Genomic DNA, 27,583 nt, shown 5'->3' with positions numbered 1-27,583 from the left:
CAGTGGCATATAAAATTAGAATCATCAGAATTTACTGCAAGATTTAGATATGACCATTAAAAACAGTATTTATTCCTTCTGAATACCTGATCTGATGCACAAGCTTGAATTCTTCCTGTATTAGGCTAAGTTACTAAAAGAAAACACAAACTGTGTGAAGCATTAGGGCTCCTCCAAAACTTTGAATCTGTATTTTGGATTGCACCCTGCATTCCCTAAGAAATCCTCTTAACTAACACCTTGTTACAATTCCTAAACAACTTTGTTCAATAGCTTCCCTCATCTGAAATCACTTAGAAAAGTTTTTTCTTCCAGTTTTAGATACTCATAACTTAACAAATACTAATGAGCAGCTCTGTAGCAATTACTTTCACCTAGAGTTCTTGTACAGTCTGACAAATGTCCATGATTAACGTGCCTGGCAGTGTACTTGTAGATCATAATGTCCAAATAATAGCTGGGTTAGTAGCAAAGCTTCAGGAAGTTTCTTGTGATCACCCTTCATTCAGATTTTCAGCCATAGTTATTTGAGAAGTTCATTAAATTACAGGTTTTGTTAGCAAACCCTCCAGTCTCCAAGTCACTGGACACTTTGGTGATTGATAAAAGGTCCAGGAGGTTTCTTCAGTCCATACTGACACAGATACACCACTTCAGGTGTGCTGAACAAATGTTTCTATGCCACCTTCTTCACTGACAGAAGCAAAAAAAATAAAAATGCAGTATTGTTTTCTTTGCTTATTCAAAATACCACTGTGTTCAGAACTTTTCACCTTCAAAGGTCAGACTGTATTTTTTAAATCTAAATTCACATCACTGGTACTAAAATACTTGTTTTAATGCATTTTCCTGGTGTGTTTTCTTTCTGAGAGCTTTTGCTGCCTTTAATGAACTGCTCAACAGCTCATTCCTTCCATGTCTTTATTTTTTTCCTTCTAGTCTTGCACTTTGAAAATCCTGACACACCACAGTAAACTGTCGCAGACATTTTTTCATAGAAATCCTTTCTTTCAGATTTGTCCATCTTCTGAGAAGCAAAGGCCCAGAAGATGAATGTAAACAATTGTTATCAGCTGCTGTGGAATGCAAGAGGATGCACCTGTGATTGGCTCATCTTCCATGTGTACCATTAAGGGCCAATCACAGGAGCAGCTCAGGGACAGATTCCCTGCACACAGAACTTTGTTATAGATTCTTTCTATTCTATTCTTAGCTTAGCAGCTCTCAGCAACTTCTCTCTTTATTCTTTTTAGTATAGTTATAGTGTATTATATATCGTATATCAATAAATCCAGCCTTCTGATCAAGAAACAAGATTCTCGTCCTTCTCTCACCATGGAGACCTCCTCAGGTCGCTGTAATAGTAAACAAAGGCTGTAACTCTCTCTCTCTCTCTCTCTCTAGTTAGTTCCTTGCTACCTAACAGCAGGTAAAGGCTCTTTTGTGCTAATGACCCACAGAATTTCCTGACAAAGGACTGGGACCTGCTCTGTTACTCACTCAGCCTGTGTGGCAGCTCAGGCACATGCTGTGACTCTTGGGGCGTCCTGTGCAGGGCCAGGAGCTGGACTCAGTCCTTCTGGGTCCCTTCCAGCTCAGGATATCCTGTGGTTCTAATCTAATTTCTGCTTCTCTTTTCCCCAAAGCAAAAGCAATCCAGCAGTGTGCAGGATGTCCTAGCCCAGGATCCCTGGGGAGCTCCATGGCACACTGATGGGGCTGGGGGCATGGAGCCAAGCAGCACCACAGAAATAGCTTTGTGTCCCACCAGGAGGATCAAACAGGGTCACAACACTTGAGCATCCTTTATTTGGTTGGATAACCAGACCTGCACAGCCTGTGAGGGAATGGTGTGGAGCAAGGTCAGGTTTGGGCAACGTGAAACTCACAACTGAAAAAAAAACAACTCTGTTCTTCCCTTGTGTGCACTAAAACTGTGGGTTTATGTAATCATCAGTGTGCAGTCAAGGCTGGTGATTGTGCTCTACAACTTCCTTGGCTACAGCTGCAGCCAAAGCAGTGCTACTCTTCAGCCTCCTTTTTCTTGTTATCAGCAGAAATTTAAAGCAGAATATGCCTTGATTAGATAAAGCTGTTCAGGATGTGCAGGAGGTTGTGCAGTTTGCTAGAGCAAAGCAGGATGTGATGTGATGGATGTGCTAAAGCAGTGATGTGAAACATCACAGAACAGAGGTAACTTCTGGGTCATATGGAGTTAATGAATGAATATGTCAATTAACTAGGATGAAACACTAAGGCAGGCTTCAGAGATGAATCTGGGAGCTGTCTCCCCAAGTGAATGCACACCCTGCCTGTGATCTGCTTTTTCTCACCTACCATGACTTTCCATCTGCAAGTGCTGGGTCTGGTTAAACCCCTCTTGTTTCTTTTCAGAAATGTCTCTGGCTCACAGTGAGCTTGGATTACTTAAGCATGGCTTGCACAGGTAACTGAGAAGACCAAGGAGGTACCACCTTCACCTTGAAACCAGGAAAGGAAAAATGCTGGCAGAAATCCTGTGGTGGCAGGAAAGCTGCTGTGGGGCAGTCGACACTGGGGTCTTCCATTTGGTTTCATTGGTGTCCCACTTAACCCCAATGTTTTGGTCCTTTATCCTTTGTTTCTCAATAAAGACTGATTTCTTTTCTTTCTCCAGATGACAGCTGTGCTGAAACCATTCCTTGGGATTTCTCACCCTCTGGGTGAGAAAAACAGTGGTGCCTGAAGCCTTCAGGAGCCATCCTGCATGGTCCCTTCAATGGAAATCCTGCTTTAACAGCTCATACACTGAGAAGAGCACCAACAGCCACAACAGATTGCATTCCTGGTCCTCAAGGAGAGAAAAAAGAGATAATCCACAACATTCTGCTATAGAAATGGCTCCTTCCCAGGCATGGGGAAGCATTTATTTGATCAAGCAGTACTAACATTTCTGTAGAAAGAGAAGAAACAGAACCTGTTTCCACACATGCACCATCCCAGGAAACTGTTAAGTGCAAATAAGCAGCATGATTTAAGGTATTCCACAGTCACCTCACCACTGTCCTCTGGACTGGATTTTGAACTTTATAAAGATATTTTGTAGAAAATTGTATAAGAGAAAAAGAAGTATCAAGAGTAACAGGCACTTCTCATTGTTAGGTACTTCCCAACATGAAAAAATTGCTTCATCATTACCAAACTTATTCCACCTTTTTGTTTTTTCCATTTTGGAGAACTAAGAGTCTTCAGGATCTGCCTTTTGTTCTTCACAGGAGGAGGCACTGAACATGACTGCCATCAGGAGCAGTGCATCCATTGAACACTTAGATAAATGTGTGGGTCAGAACATCCTCCTGCTGCTTGTTGTGCAGGGTTCCAATGCCAACTGCTGGGGCTGGTAGAGGAGGTCTGCTCACAAGACGGAGCTGAAATTTGAGTTGTGGGGAAATGATTATTGGAGGACACAATCACATCTCCAGGTCCTGATGCCACAGTGAGATCTGCTGTCAGATACCTGGGCAGTCCCAGCTGGAGTAAGGCAGGAAGTTATCCCCCATCTCCATGGCTCCAAGGACTTTATAGTGCATGATCTGCAGAGCAAATGGCACCTTTGCATTCTCCTCCTACTCCCCTACTTGGGATCTTTCACTATCCTGTCTACTTTGACTGAACACCATGTAAAATAAAGCTCCAGTCCTGCTCTTCACCAATGGTGCTATAAAGAGCAGAAGCAGCTGAAATTAGAACACACATTTGGTTTAGGCATCAAGAATAGGTTTTTTGTTAAGCACCATAAAATTTTGCATTTAAGGAGAACTTCAAACCTCATTTTAAAGACTAAAACACCCTGGGGACACCTTACCTTAAGCCCCAGCTGCTTTTCAAACCGTGGAGACACAAAGGACCATGGACCCATGTTCTGTGGCTCTTCCTGACTCCAGATGAAGACTAAAGGAAGGATAAGGGTACATAACAAACATACATATTGATATTTTCAGCAGAGAAAGAAAAACAGTTTTTTGTTTTTGTAGCACCTCTATTATTTTTTTGTCTTGGTGCTACCTTTGAAATGAAGGCATGCCAGGCTAAATTCTCTTGCAGCTCAGAACTGAATTCAAACCCAAAGAATGTCCACCATTAGGGTATACTGTGTGTATATTCTGCTTTTCTGCTGCTGTTTTCAAAAGCTACTAAAAGGACTGGACTGCAAAGACCAATGCAAAAAAATATCTCAAATGGTTTGCTCTGATTTTCAGTGCTGCTTCTTGGAAGCTAACAATAGCAGAGAGTTCTTTTAACACAAGTGATAAACATTTCTGAAGCATCCCACTCCAGAAACACTTGGGTGTATGAGGGGGAGAACAAAGAGGGAAAAGCCACTACAGCTCTTCATCTTAAAAGGCAACAGATTTAGTTCAGCACTTCAAAGAGACGAGAAACACAAAGGTAGAAGCTTGGCTGACCTTTTGCATGGCTGTACTTGCTCAGCTCTTGCTGTAGAGCTTCCAGAGGGAAAGGACAGAGCTCTTCAAGTCTCAGAACAGCTGTGCTGTGCTGCTTCTCTCCCAGTGTTTCTCTCTGCTTCACCAGAGCATAGTAATGCTTTCCAGAACACAGCACCACTTGGGTGACACTAAAAAAAAATAAAAAAGAATGTTTCCAAGTTTAGTGTTTTACAGAAACTTGATGCAGAACAGCTTGGAAGAACACTTCCAACCAAAAAAACCAGTCAAACTTCAAAGACAACTTCATACAGCTAAATTACTTCCCTAGACATCTTTTCTCTTCCTTTCCTTCCCACTCCCTCCAACAGTTGGCAAACTGACCTTTGAGCACAGTATGCCAGAGGTCCTGTTTCTTCAGTAATTCTGGGAAAGTTCCCTTACAATGGGGTTGATCTCACTTAGCTCTGACTATTAAAAATTAAACACCCAGTCAAAGCTAGTCATCTATAGAAAATAAACCAGAGGGAGAGAAGTCCCTGCAGAGGACAAATCTCTGCCATGCCAAAGCAGGACTGCCTGCTGGGAGCCACCACACCCTCCTGCAGTCACAGAGGTCCTGGCTGCCCAATCTTACTGGAAAAAGCAACAAGATAAACTATATCCTTTGGGCCTCACCATCCCACTGAAAAAACCCAAGATGCCAAGGTACTTCCAGCCTTTTGATTGGGTGTCAGGAAGCAAAGAGGAAGGAGGCTCAGACTTGGGTACTGCTGGGGCAAGCAGCAGATCAGGGGAAAAATACTAAGGCTGAATTGGTTGTTGTGAACAGGATTCACTGTACCATCTGAAAGTGGAGAGATGTACACATACTTTGTTATTGCCCCACCTCAGCTCAGGTATCCCAGCCCCAGAACAAAAATTCTGGATTCAGTTTTGGGCCAATCATGACAAGAAAGACATTGAGGAGCTGGAGCCCATCCAGAGAAGGGAATGGAGCTGGTGAAGGGGCTGGAGCACAAGTCCTGTGAGAAGCAGCTGAGGGAGCTGGGGGCCCTCAGCCTGGAGAAAAGAGGCTCAGGAGGTGCCTTTTCACTCTCTGCAACTCCCTGACAGGTCAGAGCCAGGTAGGAGTTTGTCTCTTCTCTCAGGTAACACACATTAGGACAAGAGGAATCAGCTTCAAGCTGCATCAGAGGAGGTTTAGATTGGATGTCAGGAAAAACTCATTCACTGAAAGGGTCAAGCAGTCAAACAGGCCTCCCAGAGCAGTGGGGGAGTCACCATCTTGGAGGTATTTAAATGTCTAGATGTGACACTTGGGACATGGTTTAGTGATGGACTTGGCAGTGCTGGGCTAAGGTTGGACTTGATGATCTAAAGGGTCTTTTCCAACCTATGGAAACAAATCTATGATTCATGGCACAGCTGCTCCAGTGACTGTCAGCTAATGGACATGGTGCAGAATAGGCCCCATCAGGTTGGTAACTACAGTCACAAACTCCCTCTGAGGCCAAGGGGTGAGAGCCTGAACACTTCCCTGCTTTGCAGACAGATGTGGTAACGACCAACAGCTACCAGAGGAAAAGGAGAGGAAGTAAAACTAACCACAGTCACCTACCATAAAACATTTTCCCCTCAAAGTCACTTCTTTCATACCACCTCAAATTTGAGCTGTTGGGTAGGAGAAAGAGACAGGACATCTCTTTTGAGCTTCTCCTCTAAGCAAGCAGAGCTACCTTTTAGGATCTACTGAGGAGTCACCAATGACAGGCTTGAATGTTGTCCCTGGGGCCATTTCTTCAAAACTTGATACAGCAGCCTACATGGGGGAAGAGTTGGAAGTTACCAAATCTTGCTGCTTTTCCCTCAGGCCAGAGTCAGAAAGAATACTGAGACAGGGTTTGGTACAAAATACACAACCTTCCCTCTCCCTCATATTCCTGTTCCCAGTGAAAAGTGGGATGATAAGCTTCCCAAGAACACCATCAGGCTAGGAATGAACTCTGCTTCTAGCTCACCTCCACCCAGCTTTAATCCTCAACCTGTGTAGCCCCAAACAGGCAGAATTCCACTTTGACCCCAAAACAGCAATCAGAGAACACAGAAGGAAAAAAAAAAAAAAAAAAAAAAAAGAAAGGGGAAGAGAACACAAAAGAGGATAAAGAGAAAAAAAATAAAGAGGAAGGACAATTTTCAGCTTACTGGAAGCCTGAGTAACACTTTGGGAGAAGCAACAATGAGAGGTTTCCTGAAGTTTCGGACCATTTGCCTCCGGAGTAAATGGAAATATTGTGCTGGGGTGGTGGGGTGCACAACTGACATGTTGACCTGGTCACCATCAACACCCTCTTCTGAGCTGTCACACATCTGTGCAGGGAGAACACAGCAATACCTTGTCAAATGCAAGCAGTGAGACTGAAATGCAAGAAAGAATCCAGGCACATGAGGCACACTGATCTGTATGGGAACAGATTAGCAAATATCCAAATTCAAGAGAGGAACAACTCAAGAAAAGAAATGGGTCATAACACTGAACAGGTAAGATTGTGCCTCCTTGGAGCCCACTGTAGCCCAGCTCCCAGAGCTCTGACTGCCAGTGCTGTGCTGGGATGGGTGACCTGGGAGCTGTGGTGGTACCTGCAGGAACCGCTCCATCCGGCAGGACGAGTGCTCAGGGCCTGCACCATCATAGCCATGGGGAAGGAGAATCACAATCCCACTCTGCAGAAGCCATTTAGCCTCACCTAGAAACACACAATGAGGAGGAAGGAAAGGATGATTTCCACAGAACACATTACTTTGCACAAACTGCTCAGGAAAAAGAATAACCAATTTCGATATCATTAAATACAAGCCTGAAACATGCTGCTGGCATTTTGCCCTGAGGTTCCTTACAGTGAAATAACACATGTAAGGTGATCTGAAGTTTCTGAAATCATCAGGTAGCTCTGGGCTTCCAGAAGACTTATGTCTCCACATGGAGCAAATGACACAGTGAAATTCTAAAATTTCATCTCTGCAGGTGTGATCCCAGCAGCATCCTGCGAGCCAGCCAGTGCTTGGCCCTGAGCTCTGCCAAACCCCTTGCACTACACAAGAGATTACAATCAAATCCAGAATTTGGGTGGGATTAGAGGGCCTCTGAATTTCCATCCATGACTACAGAGGTTTTATATCTGAGCACTCAGAAAACATGTTAAGAGTCAAACTCAGTAAGGTGTTGTGTGTTTTTTTTGTTTGTTTCTTTCAAATAATCACTATTTTCCTTCTCTATTTCTTCAAGAATTTTTCAGATGCTTCACAAAGGAAAGCTACAGAGCCTATAAAGCTATCAACCATATATACACACACTAAAATACATGTGGTTGGGAAAAAAGGCTATTAGTATAATTAATTGTCCTTTTGTCATGACTGTACTCTGCCAAGGAGTCCTTCATTTTAGATGCCTGTCTTTAGAGAGAAGCTGCACAGAAGTCAGGACCTCACAGGCAAGCTCATAGGACTCCTTGAGAAAACAGAATTCTTTGCACAACATTCTTTGCCCTTTTACTTGAAAGCAGAAGAGGATTTTCTAAAAATGATTAATTCTTAAATATATTTGTTCCTTGTACACTCACCTCCAGAGATGAAAGTGTCAAATATTATCTGGGCTCCATTAAAGAAGTCTCCAAATTGAGCTTCCCAAATTGGCAGTAACTTAGGGCTCTCAATACTCATTCCATATTCAAAACCAAGCACAGCTTCTTCAGACAAGGGACTGTTACTCACCTAACAAAAGGAAATTGTTGGGAGGGGTGGATGAGGAAGAAGACAACCAAGGCTAAAGCATTGGAACCAGACAAACAGTGCTGACAACACACACTTGTAAAGGCAATTGATAGGCACTGATTTTTTGCTTTTGAATGAAGGCACTGAAGGGAAAAGAGTAACATTTGATCTCTCAAGGAAAAGCAAATCCCCTTATAAAAGTTGCAATTTGTAGTGACAAAGAATAGGGATGCCCTGACAGTTTTTATGTCCCTGTATCTGGGTTTTGCCAGAACATACACTAGGCTTACATATGTCTCAGCAGCTTTTAAAAATGCATTGTTTCAGCACAATTTGAAGAGGATGGTCTTGTGGGCTACAGAACCTACCTCTAGGAAACCCTTCTGGTCTGGGGACATGTGATTCAGAGGGATGTAGGTATCATCTGTCTCTTGGCAAACCAACATCGCGTGTCGTTGGCTGAAGGTTCCCCTGCCAACATCTTGTCCACTCAGTCTGATATTAAACCCTTGCCAAGCAATAAACACAACACCAGATCAGCAAGTTATGTAAAAAGACAACATGCAGGACATAATTCTATCTCTTGTTATAGCTCTTTTTGGATTTCCCCTCATCAGCAACATTAAATCTGAGATGCAATTCTTAACCAGCAACAGCTCCAACTGTCAGGCATACAGATGCTCTGACATTATTTTGGGTAAAATGGTTCAATTTACTGAAGCAAACTGCAAAAAAAAGTGCATTCTGTATCATATGTAAATGGAGATTTGAATTCAGGCTAGAGAGGAGGGAGAAGAAATAGTAGCATAAAGCACAGAAAGTACTTGGGAGCCACACTGATGTCAGCTGCACTGCTTGTGCTCAGCTCTATGCACAAATGTTTTTGGAGAGTGAGAGAGAGCTACAGTTCTTTGAAGGTATTTAAGACTCAGTCTACAAATATTAGTGACATGTAGAATTCATATTTACCTTCTCTTAGACCATGCAAATTGTCAAATTTATAAACCATAGCAATCTTTTTACTTAGAAACACCTAAGAAATCTAATGTTATCCTTTATTGACATTAAAGCAAAAATATTTTACTGTCTCCTGTCCAGTTGTCTCTTACCTTGGCTCAGCAGAGAACCAAATGCTAAAGTTTCAGCTGTTGCCCAGTCCAGCTTTTTTCCTTCCTCCATTTTTTGAATTCTTGACTAAGCAAATAAAGAAGAAGAAAAAAATTACTGTTTTGTCTTTTTCCATCTGTAGCTTTTTTGGTGGCACAGACTAATATTAGAAGCTAAGAAAGAAGCAACACAGTATGGAGAGAAATGCAATATTCCTGCAGCCAGCTTAGGCTGCATTAGAATACAGTCTTATTTCAGCATATCCTAAAGAAGGTTGCCTGAGGACCACAGAACCATAGGTGATCCATGTGTTCAGCTCCCAGTCAACAAACTGTGCACTGATTAAGTAATCCTAGTCAGAAAATATTTAAAATCTTAGCACAGCAGAGAGTGTAGTTTTGACAGACTTCTGGTCTGTCTGGCTAGCAGTGATGAAAGATACCAGTTTAAGTATTTCAGTCTCCAGAACTCTTCCCTGTTCTGGCCTGCAGAACTGCACACAAATGATCAAACTGAGCTGTGGAGTTCTTGCCTTGGGCTGGGAAGACAAAACCATCAGTCTTTTGAAATACTCAACTCACAGCCTCTCTCTGGCTGCCAAGCAGACACCTGCACACACTCACCATCCATCAAAGGGAAGCATTCACAAACCCCAAACTGATCCAAACCAAACACCAACTTAGGAGCTATCAAACCCAGACTAGGCCACAGGTTGTGTAGTGTTTATATAAAAAATAATAAAACACTCACTACTGGCTTTAGAAACTTGTACACTATTGCCAGGTTCCTGAGTCATTCCTTTACAAAGCACTCATTCTAATTACCAACTATATAAATGTTGGTAACTTATCATAATAGTTTCTATTTGTAAGAATAATAAAATGTGTTTTCTATTAGCATTTTTTTTCATTGCAATAAAATATTGTTGAAATAACAAACTAAAAAAATCTTTCTTTAAAACTGGAGGAAAAATGGCATCATCTCAGCCTTGAAAGAGAGTGAGCTGTTTTTCCTGGAGAATACCATGCTGTATTCTGTAACTGGCAGCCCTGTAACAGGTTTGAGCCATGGGATCAGAGGTATCATGATGCTCTACTCACCTGAGCATAGGTCTTCAGGAGATGGCTGTGCATCTGGAGCTCTTCAGGCACCTGCACAGACTTGGCCCCAATGAACTGCAGCAGAGGCACAGGCATGCCCGTGTCCCAGGTGGTGATTGAGGCAGAAGGCTCCACAAAGCCCTTCCAGTGAGCCTGCAGGTTGGTGGGGGGTGGGCTGTAGGAAGTCATGTTGGCCAGGTGATCATTCAGCTTGGAGTAGCACGAGGTCTTTATCTCAGCCACCTCAGCCTCAGTCATGAGCCCAGCAGCCGTGAGCTGCTCTGCGTACGTGTCCGGGATGCTCTTACGGGACCTGCCAGGGAGGGAATCAAACCACAAAGTTTTATTTGGTTTTTATTTGGTTTTTATTTATTTTTTCAAATCACATATTAAGCTTAAAACCAATGTCACAGGAGAACAAGGAAATACCACCTTACTACACTCAGATACCATGGAAAACACATATAAATGGTGTCCTAGCGCCTTATATTTACTTGCATGAAGTTCCATTTCCTGGCATTTTCAAAAAGTTAACAGTTCTCTTAGAGATATGTTTTATAGTCCTTTATTACAAAAGTAAAAGTGCTATAGTTGGCAGTTATGGGTAAAAACAAGTCAAAAACCCCCTCTGTGCTACCATGCATATTTTCTTCAGAGAAATTCACAGTAGGATTTGTGTATTGGAGAGAATCAAGGCAATCATTCATAAACTCTTCACCTAAAATACCAGAATTCACTGGCAAGTGAATTTTTGTGTGTTTTTCTTTGGGGATAAGGATGGAATCTGTATACATTTAAATGCTGATAAAGATGAACAGGCAAAGACAAGACAAGCATCACACTGGCTTCCTGCCCATTCTCCCACAACATGCACACTTCCCCTTCAAACAATGAAGGCAGCTTTGCCCTCTGATTACCAGTGGTCACAAATTTGAAATCCAAGAGCTATGTCCAAGATTGTTCTCCAAAAAGCACCAAGCCACACATTCAAGAGCCAACAGTAAAGATTGCTGATTAACATCTTATTATCAGACTCACACTGTAGTCAAGGGCTGCTGATAGTCCAGCTGCACCTTACATAAACACCTGTGGATATGTCACAGGATCTCACACAGACACTTCTGTTGCAGCAGCAAGACTTGAGGTGGCACAGACATATTTTGGTGGTGCAGCCCTGTCCTGGGGTGACATTATACATATATACATATATACATACAGATATACATATATACACATACAGATGTTTGTATCCCCATTCCTCTGTTCTGTGCCTTTAAGACCGGCTCTGAAGAGTGGAAGTTTTGTTTGGGTTTCTCTTATCAGGGACACAGAGAGAGCGTACAGCAGGCTGGTTTTTTTTCTCTTCTTGCTTAGCTTGCTGCTTGGCTGGCTTGCTTTTCTGCTCTTGCTTCTGCTTCTGCTCTGATTTGCTTCTGCTTATTAGTTAGTTTAGCCAAACAGTCCACATTCCGTCCTGGACTGTTTCTCCACTCCTGTTTCTGTGACCATCTGGAACCTGCTCCGGACTGGGACCCGGGAACACCAAAGGTTCGGCTGCAGCAGCTGCCCCAGCGCCGGAGGGACTGAGAACAGAGCAACCACCCCCAAAAGAGACTTTCTGATTTTGTCATCTTTCTCAAAGCAGTGTCATCTGGTATTGTTCATCTTGTGTGCTGGGGGTGCTGTGTCTGTCAAATAAACAGGTTCTTTCCACCTCTCTCCGAGGAATTTTTTCCCCAACCGGTTGGGGGAAGGGGCCGTGTGGGTTTTGCTTTCTGGAGGGGCCCTCCTTTGCAGATTCTTTAACAAATTTGCCCTAAACCATTACAAGCCCTTACCTGATGATTTTGTACATGCTGGGGTTGGTGAAGAAGGGCTCATCGAGCTCGTTGTGGCCCCACTGCCTGTAGCACAGCAAGTCCACGATGACGTCCCTGCGGAAGTGGCGCTGGTACTCCACAGCCAGACGTGTGGCACGGACAACTTCCTCAGGGTCATCCCCATTCACATGGATAACTGCACATCCAACGATTTTACCTGCCCAGGGATTCAAAACACAGCAGCAATCACACCCAGCCCTTCCAAAGAAGGCACACACACACCTGCTCTGCTGAAACTACACACAACCCATGGGAAGTAAGTATATTAAAAACAAATCAAAAGAAGATGTTCTTTGTGATGAGAGCTGCGGTAGGGAGAGGAGTCTTGCCTGAGAGAACATGCAATTAGCTCAACCTGTTGTATTTGTCAGTATGAGCACAACTTCTTTACAAGCACTTTGTTCCCAGAGGAGTTTCTATGCACAGTTCCTGCATCAATTAATCTGGTAGTGTAAAAAACTGGGAGAGAACTCGATTGCTTCTCTTTCAAACAGAAATTAAGTTTTATTCCCTTCTTATCCTAAGCTGTCCCTATTTTGAATTCATACAAGCCAAAAGCAACTTTCTCCCTTATTAGAAGGGAATATCATTCTGTCCACTGCTCCTCCAGGCAGAAAAATCTCTTCATTAAAGAGAACACTGCAAAATTTCAATACGTTAAAACCCTCTCCTGTCTGACAATTTGGCTGCAAGCAACAGTGCTCCTTTTGTACTTTATCTGCCCAAATTCTGGAAACTAAGATACTTCAGCTTTTCTGCCTCATGCCAAGTTTTCCTCTCTAGCAAAATACTAAAGCTCAGCTGCAATAACAGCCCCTCCTCACTGACAGGTAAGAAGAAAGGAAAACTAAGGATGGAGGCAAAAAACCAAATCCAAACAAAACCAATCCATAACACGAAACCAGCCCAGGGAAAACAGTAATAACATATGCTATCTACCTTACCAAATTTAATGAATCTACTTGTTTGGTTTGATGAAACCATAAGACAAGCACTTGATGTTAGGTCAGAAGCATACAAAAGTATATTTTTACTTATAGGAGACATATACAAGATAACTAGGTCTCTGATCGTACTGGTAATACCTCTGTTTATCACAAAGAAAGATCAGTCCCAAACAAAGCTTCTAGTTCAGGCACAGAAAGGCCTTGAGTTTCATCTTTAAATTGAAAGCTCAACAGGTTCACAGGAAAACAAACAAAACAGAAAAAATGGAGGAGTATCTGACATAAAAATCTTGCTCAGAAAACACATAGATGATTTTTATGAAATTTAACAACATATACTTAAAGTAGATCTGTTATATACTCCATTGTAATACCTTTTCAAAAGCTGTCAATAATATGACAGAAACTGAGTTATAAAGACTTCACAGAAATCCTGCAATTATTTTATCACATCCTGTAAAAATGTGACAAGACTTTCCCTTGATATTTAGTCTTTCCATAAAGCAGATAGGGGAGGGAATATTTTTAGCATCTGAATTGTTGCTAGTAGGAGAGAATAATAATAATAATAATAATAATTTTAATTCCTACTCGACTGTGAAACTGGAGTTACAATAATCTCTCCCTAGAGCTGACAGGCACTTGCTATAAAAAGTCCATTGCACAGCTTACACTGCAGTTAACAATCCTTTCTGACACAACAAGCAATCTTCCTTGGGATTCAGCCCTACCTACCAATGTCACTGCAGTACAGAGACGACCTTCCTCGCTCTGGAGGAGTGGTGTAGCCCAGCTGGTTGTTAACAATCAAATGGATGCTCCCACCAACTCTGAAATGTGGCAGATTAGAGAGGGTCAGTGTTTCAGGAACAATCCCTTGCCCAGAGAAAGCAGCATCGCCATGAACCTACATGGGGAAGAAGATGGAAAAGTCTTATTAGGAAACACTGGAGGAGCAGCAAATCAAAACCATAACTCATTAAGTAAGACTTCCTGAATTGGGTACATGGAACAGACACAGTTGCAGCTGGACCCACTTCTCAATCCCTCTCAGAATACTGTTTCCATGATTTGAGAGTTTACACAGCCTTATCACTAACACAAGGTCACAGCAGCCACCACAAGTACATGAATGCCTGCTGTAATCCCTACCTGGAACTGACCTAGAATCTCTTAAAGCTGACCCACCAGAGTCCAGGTGACTGCAAACTCCCTGGCTATGGCAAAGCTGCAGCTGCAGAGGCAACCACTGACCCCTGAACAAAGGGAGCCACTCACCACAGCATTCACTACACCTTGGCTGAAGCTGAATGCTGGTGAACTGGGACTCAGGCCCCTTTCCACCTTACCAAACAGACAAGAACAGAAAAACAAGTGGAAAATGAACTGAATGGATGGCACAGTCACATTTTCTGGAAAAATCTCTTCACCAGGATTTCTCTCCTGGGAAGCTGAGAAGCCTCAGAGAAAAAGGAAAACAATCTTATCTCATTTGCTTCTCCTGTGTTTTGCTGCTTTGGAATGTGGCTGGAGATTGTTTATCCAACATGTGAATTGTTTTGACTTAACAACCAATCACAGTCAGGCTGTGTCAGGACTCTGGAAGGAGTCACAAGTTTTTCATTATTATCTTTTAGCCTTCTGTCTGAATCCTTTCTGTATTCTTTAGTATAGCATAGTATAGCATTATTTAATATAATAGAGATTATAAAATAATAAATTAGCCTTGTAAGAACATGGAGTCAGATTCATCATTTCCTCCCAGCGATGGGGGACTCAGAAAATACCACAAATGGAAGCACTCAAAAACAAAAACTTTCAAAAGGAAATAAAACCTAAGTTCTTAGTTACATTTCTAAATAGCAATAGCAAATAAATGCTGGAAATAAAAAATTAGTTTGGAAGGGGAAGGGAGAATACTGTGGTAGCCATGCCAGGTTTCCAACAAAGGCTAGAGGTACTGGAGTGAGTATCATCTAACATTTCGATATTTTGAAACTGGGGACAGTCCTCCTTTGATGAATATGATGACAGTTTCCTCAGAATGCAGACTCAGTCATGTGCAGATTAAAGTCACTATGCAAACTGATGTACTTCCTTATTGAAACCAGATGACAGTTCTGCTTTCTAGCTATGGAATGGTGCTTTCAAGCCTTAAGAGACTTCTGCAAGTACACCAAGATAACAGAGGTGCAATCCAGTCATCTGGCAGCACTGGGTCTTTTATACCATTCCAATACAGATTTTTAAGAGGTATCAGAGCAAAACAAAGGCAACTACTGTAAGAGAGACAAGCCAGCATCCCCATTCTATCCCTTACCATGCCACACTTGCTCCTAAGTGTTGGGTTTTCACCTTTCCCTCCTGGTTTCTTCTGCTGCCTAAGAAGGCTACACATCTCAGTGATAGCATTTGAGTGAAGACCCTAAAACATCTGAGAAACCTTTACTGCTTTTAGCACATCCCAAAGCATTAAAGCCTAAAGACAGTATCCAACTACACAAGACTGTTCATATGCATCTCAAATCCCAGAGGATTCAATTTTTGTGATGCAGGTAGGAATTTACTCATTCTACCAAAAAAATGGAAAGAGTTTTTGCTAGGGCACATTTTTCTCTGGGCTGCATTAGCAAAAAGCTAAAAGAAGACCTTCAGACCCTGGACAATGAAGCTCACCACTGACAATGGCACCTTAACTGATCTTCAGTCATTCTCCCCTCAAGCTCTGGTACTGAGGCTTGTGAACAAGAGAAAAAATGCCAGTATAAACCTCAATTCAGAGTTCAGAGTGTCTACTCTTACATTTCTCAAGAGAAAGCACTGTAAAACCAGAAAGTTCAAAGTCAAACTCCCAAACCAAGATTCTGAAACACAAGGTGCCTGCTTTCATCTCTTTCTTCTCAATTAGCTGAATGAAAGCAGTTAAGAGTTGGAACTAAAAATTTGCCTGTTTTCACTCTCACTTGTGTACCTCTTAAAGACACTATCACAAGCAATGATGATACATTTTCTTCCTTTTAGGAATACTTTGAATCAGGTGACTAACATGGAGGTGTTTATTTAGCACAGAATCAACTGTATCTCTTCTCTGCTATGCAATCCTCCCTATCACTTACCCCTACAAATCCTAGGTGAAATTTTTCTTGGATAGGGAGGGTCCATTTATCCTGAAGAATCATTGTTTAAAGAGTCAAATACTTGAATTATTACATGGTGAAGATCTACCATTATGAGAAAGAAACAATAGTATCTTGTCAAACTAAGAAATAACTGCACTGAAAGATGGAGACACATTGGGAAGCAAAAGTTGGCTGCACTTGCAAGCTCTAAAGACTTTCTTTTAATAAAAAACTAAGAACCCCAACTTGCCCAGAATATTTTGCATTCTCATGTCTGCTTTTTCAAAATATCCCACCCTTCCAGAAAAAAGCAAAACATTTCTTTTAACTGAAATACGTTTTCACTCCTACATGTAACTTCCTTCATGTTTGTTATACTTTACAGAACATTTCTGCCCAACTTGTTTTTAACCCTGGCTTTAAAATGTTAAGAGTTCAATTCATTTGTTTTTCCTAGTTGAAGTCAATGCAAGAGAAAAAAATTTATCAAGGAACTATTTGGGATTGCTTCTACAGCTATACAAGTCAGTTGAAGGAGTAAAAACTAATTCCAGCAGAGTCTTCAACAGTACCATGACAAAATTACAAAATTCTAAATCCTCCTGAACATTCTGCAGCCTTGTTGACAGCTCTTCTCCAAAACCATTAATTTGAAAGAAAGCCTCCAGTGGCAGTTTAAATGCAAAAGTGAGGAAAGGCACACATGGCTCTCAATACAGAATATTATTAAAATAAAGGGAGGTGTCAGAATCAGTATTCAGAAATCTTAGAAGTGGAATTATTTAAATGCCAGCATCATCACAAACACCACCTAGAGATCTTCCTAGCACTCCTCTTTCTCCATAAAGAAGATCCCAGCTCTTGACATAACACATTAACTCAGTTTTGTTTGATATTTTATGTACGCTCCTGTTCACATTCCAATCCAGCAAATCCTACAAATATAAATTACAATATGTGAGCAAAATACCTGCAGGCAAATAACTTTGTCCCCAGGCTGTGCAGAAGTGTCTGGGGAGTAATCACCATCGAGCAGAGCCTGCTGCCTGGCTCGTGTCTTGCCCACAGCCACTGGGTTGATGGCTTCCAAGTGTGAGGGGTTGGGGAGCAAGGTGACATGCACAGGTCTGTGGGAGCCGAAGTCCAGATCTACAGAGGATGTCAGGTGGGAGAGAACGTCCCCAATGGCTGCTGAATTCTCGGGGAACTCGCTCAAACCACGCATCTTGCGGAACATCAGCTGCAGGGAAACAGATCTGGTTAAAATCCTTTTTTGATTCACTGACAGGTTGAAAAAAAACCTCTCTCCTACTCCTGAAATTGCAAGGATGCTTCTAAGCAGCAGCACACAAAACCCTTCATTAGAGTTCTTTTAACAGTCTCCTGCAGACAGTTCACTGAAGTGTTTATAGGAACGGAGAACACTCTCACACAGGTAACATTTTATTGCTCCAGCATTTACAACTTTGGCAAACTTTTGGGGGTTTATTTTACTGCAAATAAACCAGGCAACTGCCTATGAGATTATAAGTCTCCTACTGTCTTAGGCTGCAAGATGTAGCTGGAGGTGTCTATTCTATTGCCATCTAACTGCCATTGCAGTTATCTTCTGTTAAATGGACAGTTTTCTTTATCTCTTCCACAACCAATCCTCCAGGGAGATCTCTTCTGTTCACGGGCCATTGAGTGTCACTGAATGACTGATAAAATTCCGTCATCCCACTGGGAGATGCTCTGTCCAGGGGGAGGAGCCAAGAGTTCCTACCTGGATATAATCTGGGATTTGGGACAGCACAGCAGCCTTTTCCCACTGGATTCCCTGGAGAGCAGCTTTCTTTTCCACTGGATTCCCAGAGGAAAACCAGGCCCATCTACACCAGCACTGAACCTTCAGTGGAAAATTCCACCCTTGTACAGGATCCCTGCTCCAACAGAACCACAGCTGACACTGAAGGAGGGACAGGAGGGCAGCTACCATGGAATGGGACTGCTGCCACCACCCTGACACACAGACTGTCAGGTCCTATTCTGACAGTGCTGTTTTGTATTACTTCATTTTTATTTTTAATTTTTCTAATAAAAGAACTGTTATTCCTATTCCCATAACTGTGCCTGAGAGTCCCTTAATTTCAAAATTATAATAATTCAGAGAGAGAGGGTTTGACCCTCACTGCTAGGCCGAAGGCAGCATCTGTGGTGTATCACCCCAGAGACACCTTTAGCTTGCTGATGGTTTCAGCTGGGCACTAAACAAGTCCAGGCTTGTTAGGGACTCCGTTTACCTCAGGAAGAAGACTTCAGGCGAAGGTGAAGAGAAAAAAAGGAGAGGATTCTGCTGGAGGGTTATATCCAGTGGTTTATTCCATGGTTACAGAGGTGTGAATCTTGGGAAGAGCTCCAACAGAATGGCGACCGCATGGCCGGACTCACTTTTTAAGCTCAGGGGAAGGGGAGGGGAGGGGACAGGTGAGCCACCAACCAGGTGGGGGGGGTGGGGTCTCAAGGGACGAGGGACACCTAGACAGGCCAATGACCTCTGGGCCTGAGGGGCATCCTTTGAACTTGGACAACCACACGACGCCTTTGCTGGAATGTTAAGCCTGATTGACAGGACTCACTCAGCAAGGGGGCGAGGGGGGAAGGGAGAGTTTTGACACACCTGGGGAAGGGACCCGGAAGTTTAAAACACACTGCAACAAGGGTTCACATTTTCCATTCCAAGAGAGGCTCCTGCCTTCCTCAGCAGACACTGTGTTTTCAAACAAGGCACCCACCTCAGGAGGAAGCTGCAGCAGGCCTGCTAGCAGGTTGAGCCTGCCCCTGTGAGGCATTCCGATGACGATGTCGGTGACCCCGCTGTACGCGCACATCTTGAACAGCTCGTGGAAAAAGCCCATCATGCTCTCTGCTCCTTCGCCGCCGTAGCGCTTCACTGTGGCAAACTTGGTGGCCAAGAAGTGATCAAACTCCTGGTAAAAACAGGACAGCTTCAGGATTAGGCTATTTGAAGCAGCAGCTTTGTGTTTATAATATTGAAATATAATTTATGTTTATACCCTTGAGGCATACAAATCTAAAGATACCCCTGGAAACTCTCAGCTCACTCTCCACCCACACAGTCTGAGACCAGAAGCTATGATGACTATAAAAATATCAGCTCAAAGCAGAAAAATGTTGCATTGAGGATCAAACTTTCTCTGTCTCACATGGAAGGTGCTTCAAGAATTCTAACACCAGATTAATTTACAAATTCCTTGGTAGTTTACCTGTTTTAGGTGGAAATTTAGGAATGGTGTTCTTTTACAGTATAAACCATAATGATCCTGAGATACAAAGTGCTAGCAAAGCAGTGTTTTATTTTGATTTACATTAGGCACAGTCCTTATTACAGAGGTAGAAATCTTGGGAGAAGAAAAAGAAATGAATCTGTATTTACTTCATTTTCTTCTCACTTGACTCCATTCACCTCCTAGAAAGCTCAAATAAGTGACCAAGTTTTTGAAGCACTGGAAATTTCTTTAGTTTTTGCAACTGAAGACAGAAACTAAATGAAGTCTGTAACTGAGAAGGGAAGACTAAGCCACATCCAAAGATCTGAGCCAACTGCTGGTTGTGCAATATTCAGTTCTAAGGAATAATGTATACAAAACTGGTCACATATAAAAGCAGTTTTTTTCTGTCAGGGTTAAATTATATACTCTTAGTATAGTTCTGGTCATACTGAAATTAAAGTAGAGTACATCAGGGTCCCAATATCACCCTCCTGTGTCACCATCAAATTCCTCTAACTGCCAAAGAGGCTACCAAAAATACAAAGTGGGCCATATACTTCCATTCAGTCATTGGTAAATATTACATTTAATTTTCCACTTGGAAAACTGGAAACAGGGACACTTTCACAGATCCTGCTCTTCTACCTTTCCAACCTTCACAGATCCTGCTCTTCTACCTTTCAATCATTCTGGATAACATGGGAAGAAAAGGGGAAAAATTAAAACTTTTCACAGCACAGAAGTATTGGAATCAATTTTCTCTATACATTTTAAAAATGCATAAATATTTTCCTACTTCACTTCCTTATAGAAGGCACTGAACAAAGTTTCCTTGCTGAAAAGCACCGTGTCTGCCAGTGCTATATGATAGAACCTCAGTCCAACTCTACTTTGTTCTTCCAAAACCCTGAGGTCCAGCATACTTTAAGGACAGTAAAACAGATCAGTGTGAGGGTGGGAGGAAAACACACAACAGCTAAGCCAGAGCACAAGATTTCACAGAGCTCTGCTCAACCTTGTGGTCCCATCAGTAACCTTTAATATGAGCTGTGAGATCATTAATCTCAGAGTATCTCACTTTTGAAGACTGGTTATTCATGGGTTCACAGCATCATTATTTCAGCAGTGGCTGGTAAGTTAATTCAGCAACAAACTGAATTAACCAATGAGATTCCTGCATTGCTCTGCTCCAGGCAAAGCCTTGTACTTCTTCCTCCTGCACACTGTCAAAGCCTGTCAGGACAGTGATTGTTCTTTTTCTGCATGAACAATGTCCAGAACAGTGAAGGATCCATGACAGACTCCATAACTATTAGAGTCCAGTACAGAGAACAAAGTACCTGGGACTCCAGCATCAGTTTGCACAAGTGCTTTTTCTCTTCAGGTGTAAATGCTTCTTGCTTCAGCTCTTCAAACCTTTTAGCAAACCATTCCCTCTCCTCCAAAGTTGGAAGCTGGCTTGTTTCTATGGAAATATGCCCACAGTATATATGGTCCAGGTAAGCCATCACATCCTCTACAGAAGCCTCCTCTTTTCCCATGTTGATAAGTCCTGGTGGGAAATAAAAGTTATTAGTCACTTTGGGGGAGGAGGGGAAGCACTAAGGCCTGTTTTGGAGAAAATAAAGCAATAAGAGAGACCCCCCCCCCTTTGTTAAGGCTGCAGCAAGGCTCTAAGAGAGACAAGAAAAGACAATTCTTGACTTCTGCCCCTGTATTTTCAAACCTTCACTACAGTGTTAAGTATTGTGGTAAATCATAGAATGCTACAGTAACACAAGAATTAATGTTTAACCTCAGCAATTGTAAGAATAAGCACAAATTTTCATGATTTCTGAAGATACTAGAAGGCAGCCTCTCACTGCACTATGATTTCTGCAACAGACATATATATGCTGAAGTTGATGATTTTCTGACTCTTCCACAGAGGCCACAGCCCCTCAATAAATCACCCATGAACAGAATTTGCTGTGATGAGGCTGTGGACTCACCTGTAGTAACGAGAGGACCCTGAAGAACTTCAGCCAGCTCTTGGATTTCAGGCACCATGTTCATAACAGCTTGGCCAGCAAACAGTGGGTTAATTTTGGCTGCTTTGTGGCCATGTTCAGCATAGGCAGTTATCAAACGAGCAAGAGCGTGGTCAACTAAAACTGAAAAGAAAGCAGAACAGCATCACACATGTGCTCAGATTAAATCCACTTACAGCATCAACACAGGGATGTTTTGTCTGCTGGCAGCCATCAAGGTTCTGGCTGGAAAGAAAGTTTTTCTATGCAGTTATTTCTACCTTATTACCCCACAACAGCTCCCATGGCAAACTGCTAAATCTGCTCCCCAAAGCAATTTTCAAGCAAGTACAGTCTAGATTTCCTCCACAGTTCCCCTCATAGGTTAGGCTCCTGTAAACATATGCAAAGTTACTTCATTTTGCTTTGAATCTCTCTACAACAGCAGTGAACCAAAACCACTACAAACAGGTATGTCCAAGTCAAGATCAGCACATTACCAGTGTATAGTCTTATTTCCAAAGCCAACTCAATCCTATCACTTATGCTTCCTTGTTCCTTTCTGGAATGACAGGAGGATTGGGTCCTAACAATAATTCAGGTCCCATGACTTCAAAACAAACCAAAGTCTGTCTGCAGTAGCCAAGAGCATGTGCTGAGCCAAGTGTGGTAAAAATTATCGACATGGGCAGAATTTGACCAGCTGAGAGGTCACACACGTTCCTGTCACTGAGCACAGCCAGAGACCAGGCTGATGAACTGCAAGCAATAAAACACACTGCAAGCACAACCTGCTATAAATTAATGACATGAACCTGCTTATAAAGTGTGGAGCGGTTTTTCATCCTGGTAAAAACGCTGCACTGACAGTAGTCAGGTCTGAAGGGTTTTGTTTTCCAAACAATGGAATTCTCAGACCATAGCACAAGGTTATTTCTCTGACACTTGTCAGCCCATTCAAAACAGCCCCTTTTCTCCACTGGGTTCTACAACAGAGGGACAAAACCCAGACATAAGGCTAACAGCGCCCACAATGTTCTCAGCAAGGAGGCCGTTTAAACATAATTTTTAAAATGTTACATAAAAACATGTTAATCATTAACAAGGAGGCTACTTTGTGACGGGCCTCGCTGTCCAGGAGCTACAACCTGGTTTCACGGCTGCTTCTGGGCAAAGGGTTTAATTCCTACCAGTCGCCAGAGTGAAGTTAATGCAAGGACCACACTCCTACCTATCACAGTTTTCTGCTTGAAATCACTTTTCTGCATTGTAAAACGGAGCTAAAAGGAACACAGGATTGCTAGAGGAGAGTGTTACCTGTAGTTAATCATGGAATCCTAGAAAGCTAACGGGTTGGAAGGGACCTTATAGACCATCCCATCCCAACCCCCCTGTAGTGAGACATCTCCCACTACACCAGGCTACTCCAATCCCATCTGGCTTTGAACACCGTCAGGGCTGGGGCATCCACAACCTCCCTGGACAGCCTGTTCAGTGTCTCACCACCCTCAGTTCGGCTAGTTCAAGCCCCATGATACAGAAGGAAAATGACAGGCGCGGGGCAGCGGTGCTTCAACGAGCTGCAGAACTCCCCGAGAGCCCATCGCTGAGCGAACTTCAGCAGTCGCTGCTCCCACAGCCGCTCCAGCCCCTGGAGCGGGGCCAGGCACCCCAGGCCCGCAGAACGCACAGCCGAGAGCTCTCGGAGCGGGTCTGCCCCGCCGGGAACAGCACACGCCGCCCCTCAGAGCGCCCGGGCCCCGCTCGGAGCAGCCCCCGCCGAGCTCCCTCTGCCCGCCCGGCCCCGGCCGTGTCCGACCTGCTCTGCCGGCGCCGCGCTGCTCCTCCGCCCGCCCTCCCGCCGCTTTCCGCGGTTTGTAGCCGTAGACGCCGCGCTCGGTGCGGTACCAGCGCCTGGGGCCGGCCCGGCAGAGCGCGCAGCGCACGGCCCGAGCCCCCGCCGCGGCCGCCATGGCCATGGCCGCGCTGCCCCCGCACCGCCACCACCGCCCCCGGACCCGCCCCGAGCCCCGGGGGCGGCGCCCGCAGCGGGGCCCTCAGGGACTGCTGCGGTGCCGAACGGAGCGAGGGAGAAAGTACACGGTGTTCTGGGCTCCGGCGAGGCAATCTGGAGTGATGTGCTCAGTTCTGGGCTCCTCAGCACAAGGGAGACAAGGAGCCGCTGCAGAGGGTCCGGCGGAGCCGCAGGGATGAGGCGGCCTCTGGAGCATCTCCTGTGAGGAGAGACTGCGGGAGCTGGGCCCGATCAGTCTGGAGAAGACTGAGAGGAGATTTCATGAATGCAATAAATGTCTCAAAGGTGGGTGCCAAGAAGTTGGTGCCAGACTCTTTGCAGTAGTGCCCAGCAACAGGAATAGGAGCAATGGCCATAAAATAAAACCCAAAAAGTTCCACCGTGTTATAAATAAGAAGCTTGACTAGGCCAATATTCAAGCAGCAATCAATTTATTAATTAATATGGTAAAGTATGAGCAATACAGCGCTGGGTGCAGTGGGGGAAGTTTTCCCTCCAACTGCACACCTAGAGTTGAGGCTTACAGGTATGTATAGGGGTACTCATAAGCTTTCTCAGCAATTTCTATTCCAATTTTTACGTCACAATTCTATACACTATTGTGATTTTAATTTCTCAGGATGTATCCCAAAAGGAGTATCCCCAGATGGTCGTGGTCTGGTTTCTGAAAGAAGAAAGACAAATCCATTCTGTGGAGTTCAGCTCCCCAGATATGGGTCCACCTTTTAATTGCAAGGACTATAAATCTCATAACAGTGATGTCCAACTTCCCTTGGTCAAAACTACAAATCTTGAGTTGATGTTGATCTTCCTTTCTCAAGCTGCTTTTCTCTGTTTTGTTAAGGCATAAGATAAGCATGATTATATTATATATTATTATATATATTCTAAAGCTATAGTTTCAAGGATACAAGCAGTATTCTAAAATTATACTTAAAAACTTATTATTGCAAAACTCTTCAAGGCTTAACTACAAGCAAAGAGCAACATCCTTAACACTTTAATTCAAATGCTCCTAAATCAACTAAGGTTAATTGTGAACAAAAGATAGGTTCAAAGGCCTTCTTCCATGCTGTACTTTCCTCAGTTATTATTGCAATTTGTCTTTATAACTGTCCCATGGTCGGTCTCCACACACATCACAATCACAAATACTCACATTGCCTGTATGTACCTGACACAAAACACAGCTTTGTATTTCACAACCACAACATGAGGAGGAACTTTTCATTGAGGATGGCAGAGCACTGGGACAGGCTGCTCAGGGATGTTGTGGAGTCTCCCTCTGTGGAGACACTCACAACCCACCTGGATGTGTTCCTGCATCACCTGCTCCAGGTGACCCAGGAGTTGGACCTGGGGTTGGGCTGGATGATCTCCAGAGGTTCCTTCCAGCTCTGCACTGGTGAGACCCCACCTGCAGTGCTGCACCCAGCTCTGGGGTCCTCAGCACAGGAGGGACAGGAACCTGTTGGAGCAAACCCAGAGGAGGCCACCAAGATGATTAGAGAGGTGGAGCACCATTCCTATGAGGAAAAGACATGGGGAATTTGGATTGTTCAGCCTGCAGAAGAGAAGGCTTCCAGGTAACTTAACTGCAACCTTCTAGATTGAGGGGAGTCTGCAAGAAAAGATGGAGATGGATTTTTTAGTGTCATGTAGTGACAGGACAAGGAGGAATGGCTCCAAACCAAGGGAGTGTAGGTTTAGATTAGGTTTTAGGAGGATTCTCTTTGCTGTGAGCAGGGTAAGGTACCAAAACAGGTTGTGCAGGGAAGCTGTGGATGTCCCACCTGTGGATGTGTCCAAAGACAGGTTGGATGGAGCTCTGATCAACCTGGAATAGTGGAAGGCGTCCCTGCCTGTGGCAGGGGGTTGCACCAGATGATGTTTAAATGGCCCTTCCAATCTCAACTTTTCTGTGATTCTGTAAACTTTGTGTGAATGCAGGTCTGAGGTATTGGCAATTCCCTGTCCATAGGATTGGTTGTGCTCCTGTAGCTTTCACAATGAGGAAATCAAAGAGCATTTTTTGTCCAGATCAAACCATGGTGTTTGCCTTTGGAACAGGTGGAACAGGATTTCAGAACTGAATCAGTTCCAGTTGGTCTGGGATTTTATAATATTCACAGTTCTTGCAGAGGGGCCACTTGTGTTCCTTGAGGCCTGCATGGTTGGGTTTATGCATATTTATAAAACCCAGTGAGGGAGAAAAATATAAAATAAATGATCTTTAATGCTGCAAGGAGGGCAAAAAGGATACAGTGACAGAAGGACAGTGGACACGTGGTCCATACAGTGAAATGTAGTAGAAATGTGGCTGTGAATATTCATATTTTTTTCAATTAGAAGGAAGGAACCTTAAAAATCATGCTGCAAGATGATGTGATTTTTTTGAAGCTGACAGTGGAGAGGGAGAAAACATTGATGTAGTTAAATATTTCCATTCTGTGCTTGGGGAAAAAGACAAATGTTGCAGGCAGATTGAAGGATGATGAAATACTTTTCCACAGTTCTTAAACAAATAGCAGTCAAACAGCAGATACCACTGTGGTTTTGCTTTGAATCATATAGGCAGTTTGTTGAATATTTCCCAATTAGCACTGATAGGAACAGGTTTGAACATTAAAAATTTTCCACTTTCTCCAATGAGATGTTTCAGACACACAATGTGGATCTCAAACAACTAAGTGAATATTTGTATATATAAGTTCAGTTAATAGAAGTTTAATAAAGTCTAAGCAGGTGTTTATGAAATATATATCTCATCAAGTCAACTTGTTAGGGTTTTTATGTGAATCAAAATCCAGTTCATAAAGATTGAAAGTACTTTACAGATTTGCCAACATAATCATCTTGTGTAGGACATGATTACACGTGACAAAAGCATTGCTATAGCTTTATCTAGGTCAGGGAAAGGTTTTGTTGACTTTGATTCATGTCTAAATGTGAGAAGGTGATACCTGTGCCAGCAGAAACATCACTGCTGAGGGTGTGGGCAAAGTGACTCTCCCAGCCTGGCTCTCCTGGCACAAGCCCATCCTAGAGAAGGCTCCTGTGAGGTTCATTCACTACTACATGATGCTCTCACTTAAAATGCTAGAAATGCCCAAAACCAAGCCTGTACAAACTAAACAGTAAGTTTCTTATTACCTGGCAGCATAGAAAGTCAGCAGCACTGAGAAAATTTCTAAAGGAATTATCTCCCTTGCCACTTCAGTAGTTAGATCAACGCAAAAAAGCTGCCCACACCTTGAGTGCTGGTGAAGTTTGTCAGCTGGAGGTAAGTGGTGAGGAGAGGTTACCTTGGATCTCAGAGTCAAGCTGGAGATAAGCAAACATTATTTATTTTAACAGGATGAAGATGGAGATAAACAAAAATGATTTATTTTAACAGGATGAGGTGAAAGATTGCATATATTCAAAGTGAATGTGCACTAAAATGTAGCTCCTTTCCAGGAAACAGTGGCTATAAATAATCTCCAAAAATCATGAGAGAAAAGCAGGTAGGTTTAAAAAAATTCTGTGAATATCCAGTCACTCAGAAAAGAAGATAATTGCTGGATTTGGCTGCAAGGAAATATAGAGGACACCTACAGATTCTACATTAGGCCAGTATTTGGCACAATTTAAATACTGTGTGCATGTTTGGTGCCAGTAATTGAGGAAACATATAAAAAACTTTGAGAAAATTACCTTCAGGAATTAAAAAAAAAAAAAAGACATGCGTTATGTTGAAGATTCAGGAAACATCTACCTGGTTTTGGTTTTGGTAAATCAGTACGAAAGCTTGATCAGTATATGCACAAATGAAACAGGTACTTTAGAAGGAAAAGTTTTCTGATGCTTGCATGGCCTTTACAAGAGAGAGATCCAACATAATTGTGGATGTGGGAGTGTGGTATAAACACAAAAGGAG

At 43.1% G+C, this 27,583-nt stretch overlaps 1 protein-coding gene across 3 annotated transcripts; it reads right to left on the bottom strand.

The window, feature by feature from the left end:
• Positions 1-534: 534 nt before the first annotated feature.
• DHTKD1 (dehydrogenase E1 and transketolase domain containing 1) lies at positions 535-23,642 on the bottom strand. Of its 3 annotated transcripts, none has more exons than XM_074538736.1 (17): positions 23,449-23,642; positions 21,612-21,773; positions 20,961-21,172; positions 19,123-19,317; positions 17,319-17,588; positions 13,965-14,136; positions 12,241-12,439; positions 10,403-10,715; positions 9,305-9,389; positions 8,564-8,703; positions 8,045-8,195; positions 7,065-7,171; positions 6,630-6,794; positions 6,164-6,246; positions 4,446-4,615; positions 3,845-3,930; positions 535-2,830 (listed from the first exon to the last, which is right to left on the bottom strand). In XM_074538736.1, exons 1-17 carry the CDS (start codon positions 23,606-23,608, stop codon positions 2,756-2,758), a joined length of 2,745 nt encoding a protein of 914 aa, XP_074394837.1. In that variant the 5' UTR covers positions 23,609-23,642; the 3' UTR covers positions 535-2,755. The 3 variants fall into 3 exon arrangements, with proteins under 3 accessions (XP_074394837.1, XP_074394835.1, XP_014124126.2); XM_074538734.1 differs by lacking the exon at positions 535-2,830 and adding an exon at positions 2,872-3,407 and having other exon boundaries at positions 23,449-23,641; XM_014268651.3 differs by lacking the exon at positions 535-2,830 and adding an exon at positions 2,872-3,407 and having other exon boundaries at positions 21,612-21,767; positions 23,449-23,641.
• Between the last annotated feature and the right edge of the window lie 3,941 nt (positions 23,643-27,583).

This window comes from Zonotrichia albicollis, chromosome 4 (genome assembly GCF_047830755.1).
Source record: "Zonotrichia albicollis isolate bZonAlb1 chromosome 4, bZonAlb1.hap1, whole genome shotgun sequence".
In the NCBI taxonomy this organism is placed as follows: Eukaryota; Metazoa; Chordata; class Aves; order Passeriformes; family Passerellidae; genus Zonotrichia; species Zonotrichia albicollis.
Note: the sequence above shows the minus strand (reverse complement) of the source record. Positions and strands in the feature narration are given on the sequence as shown.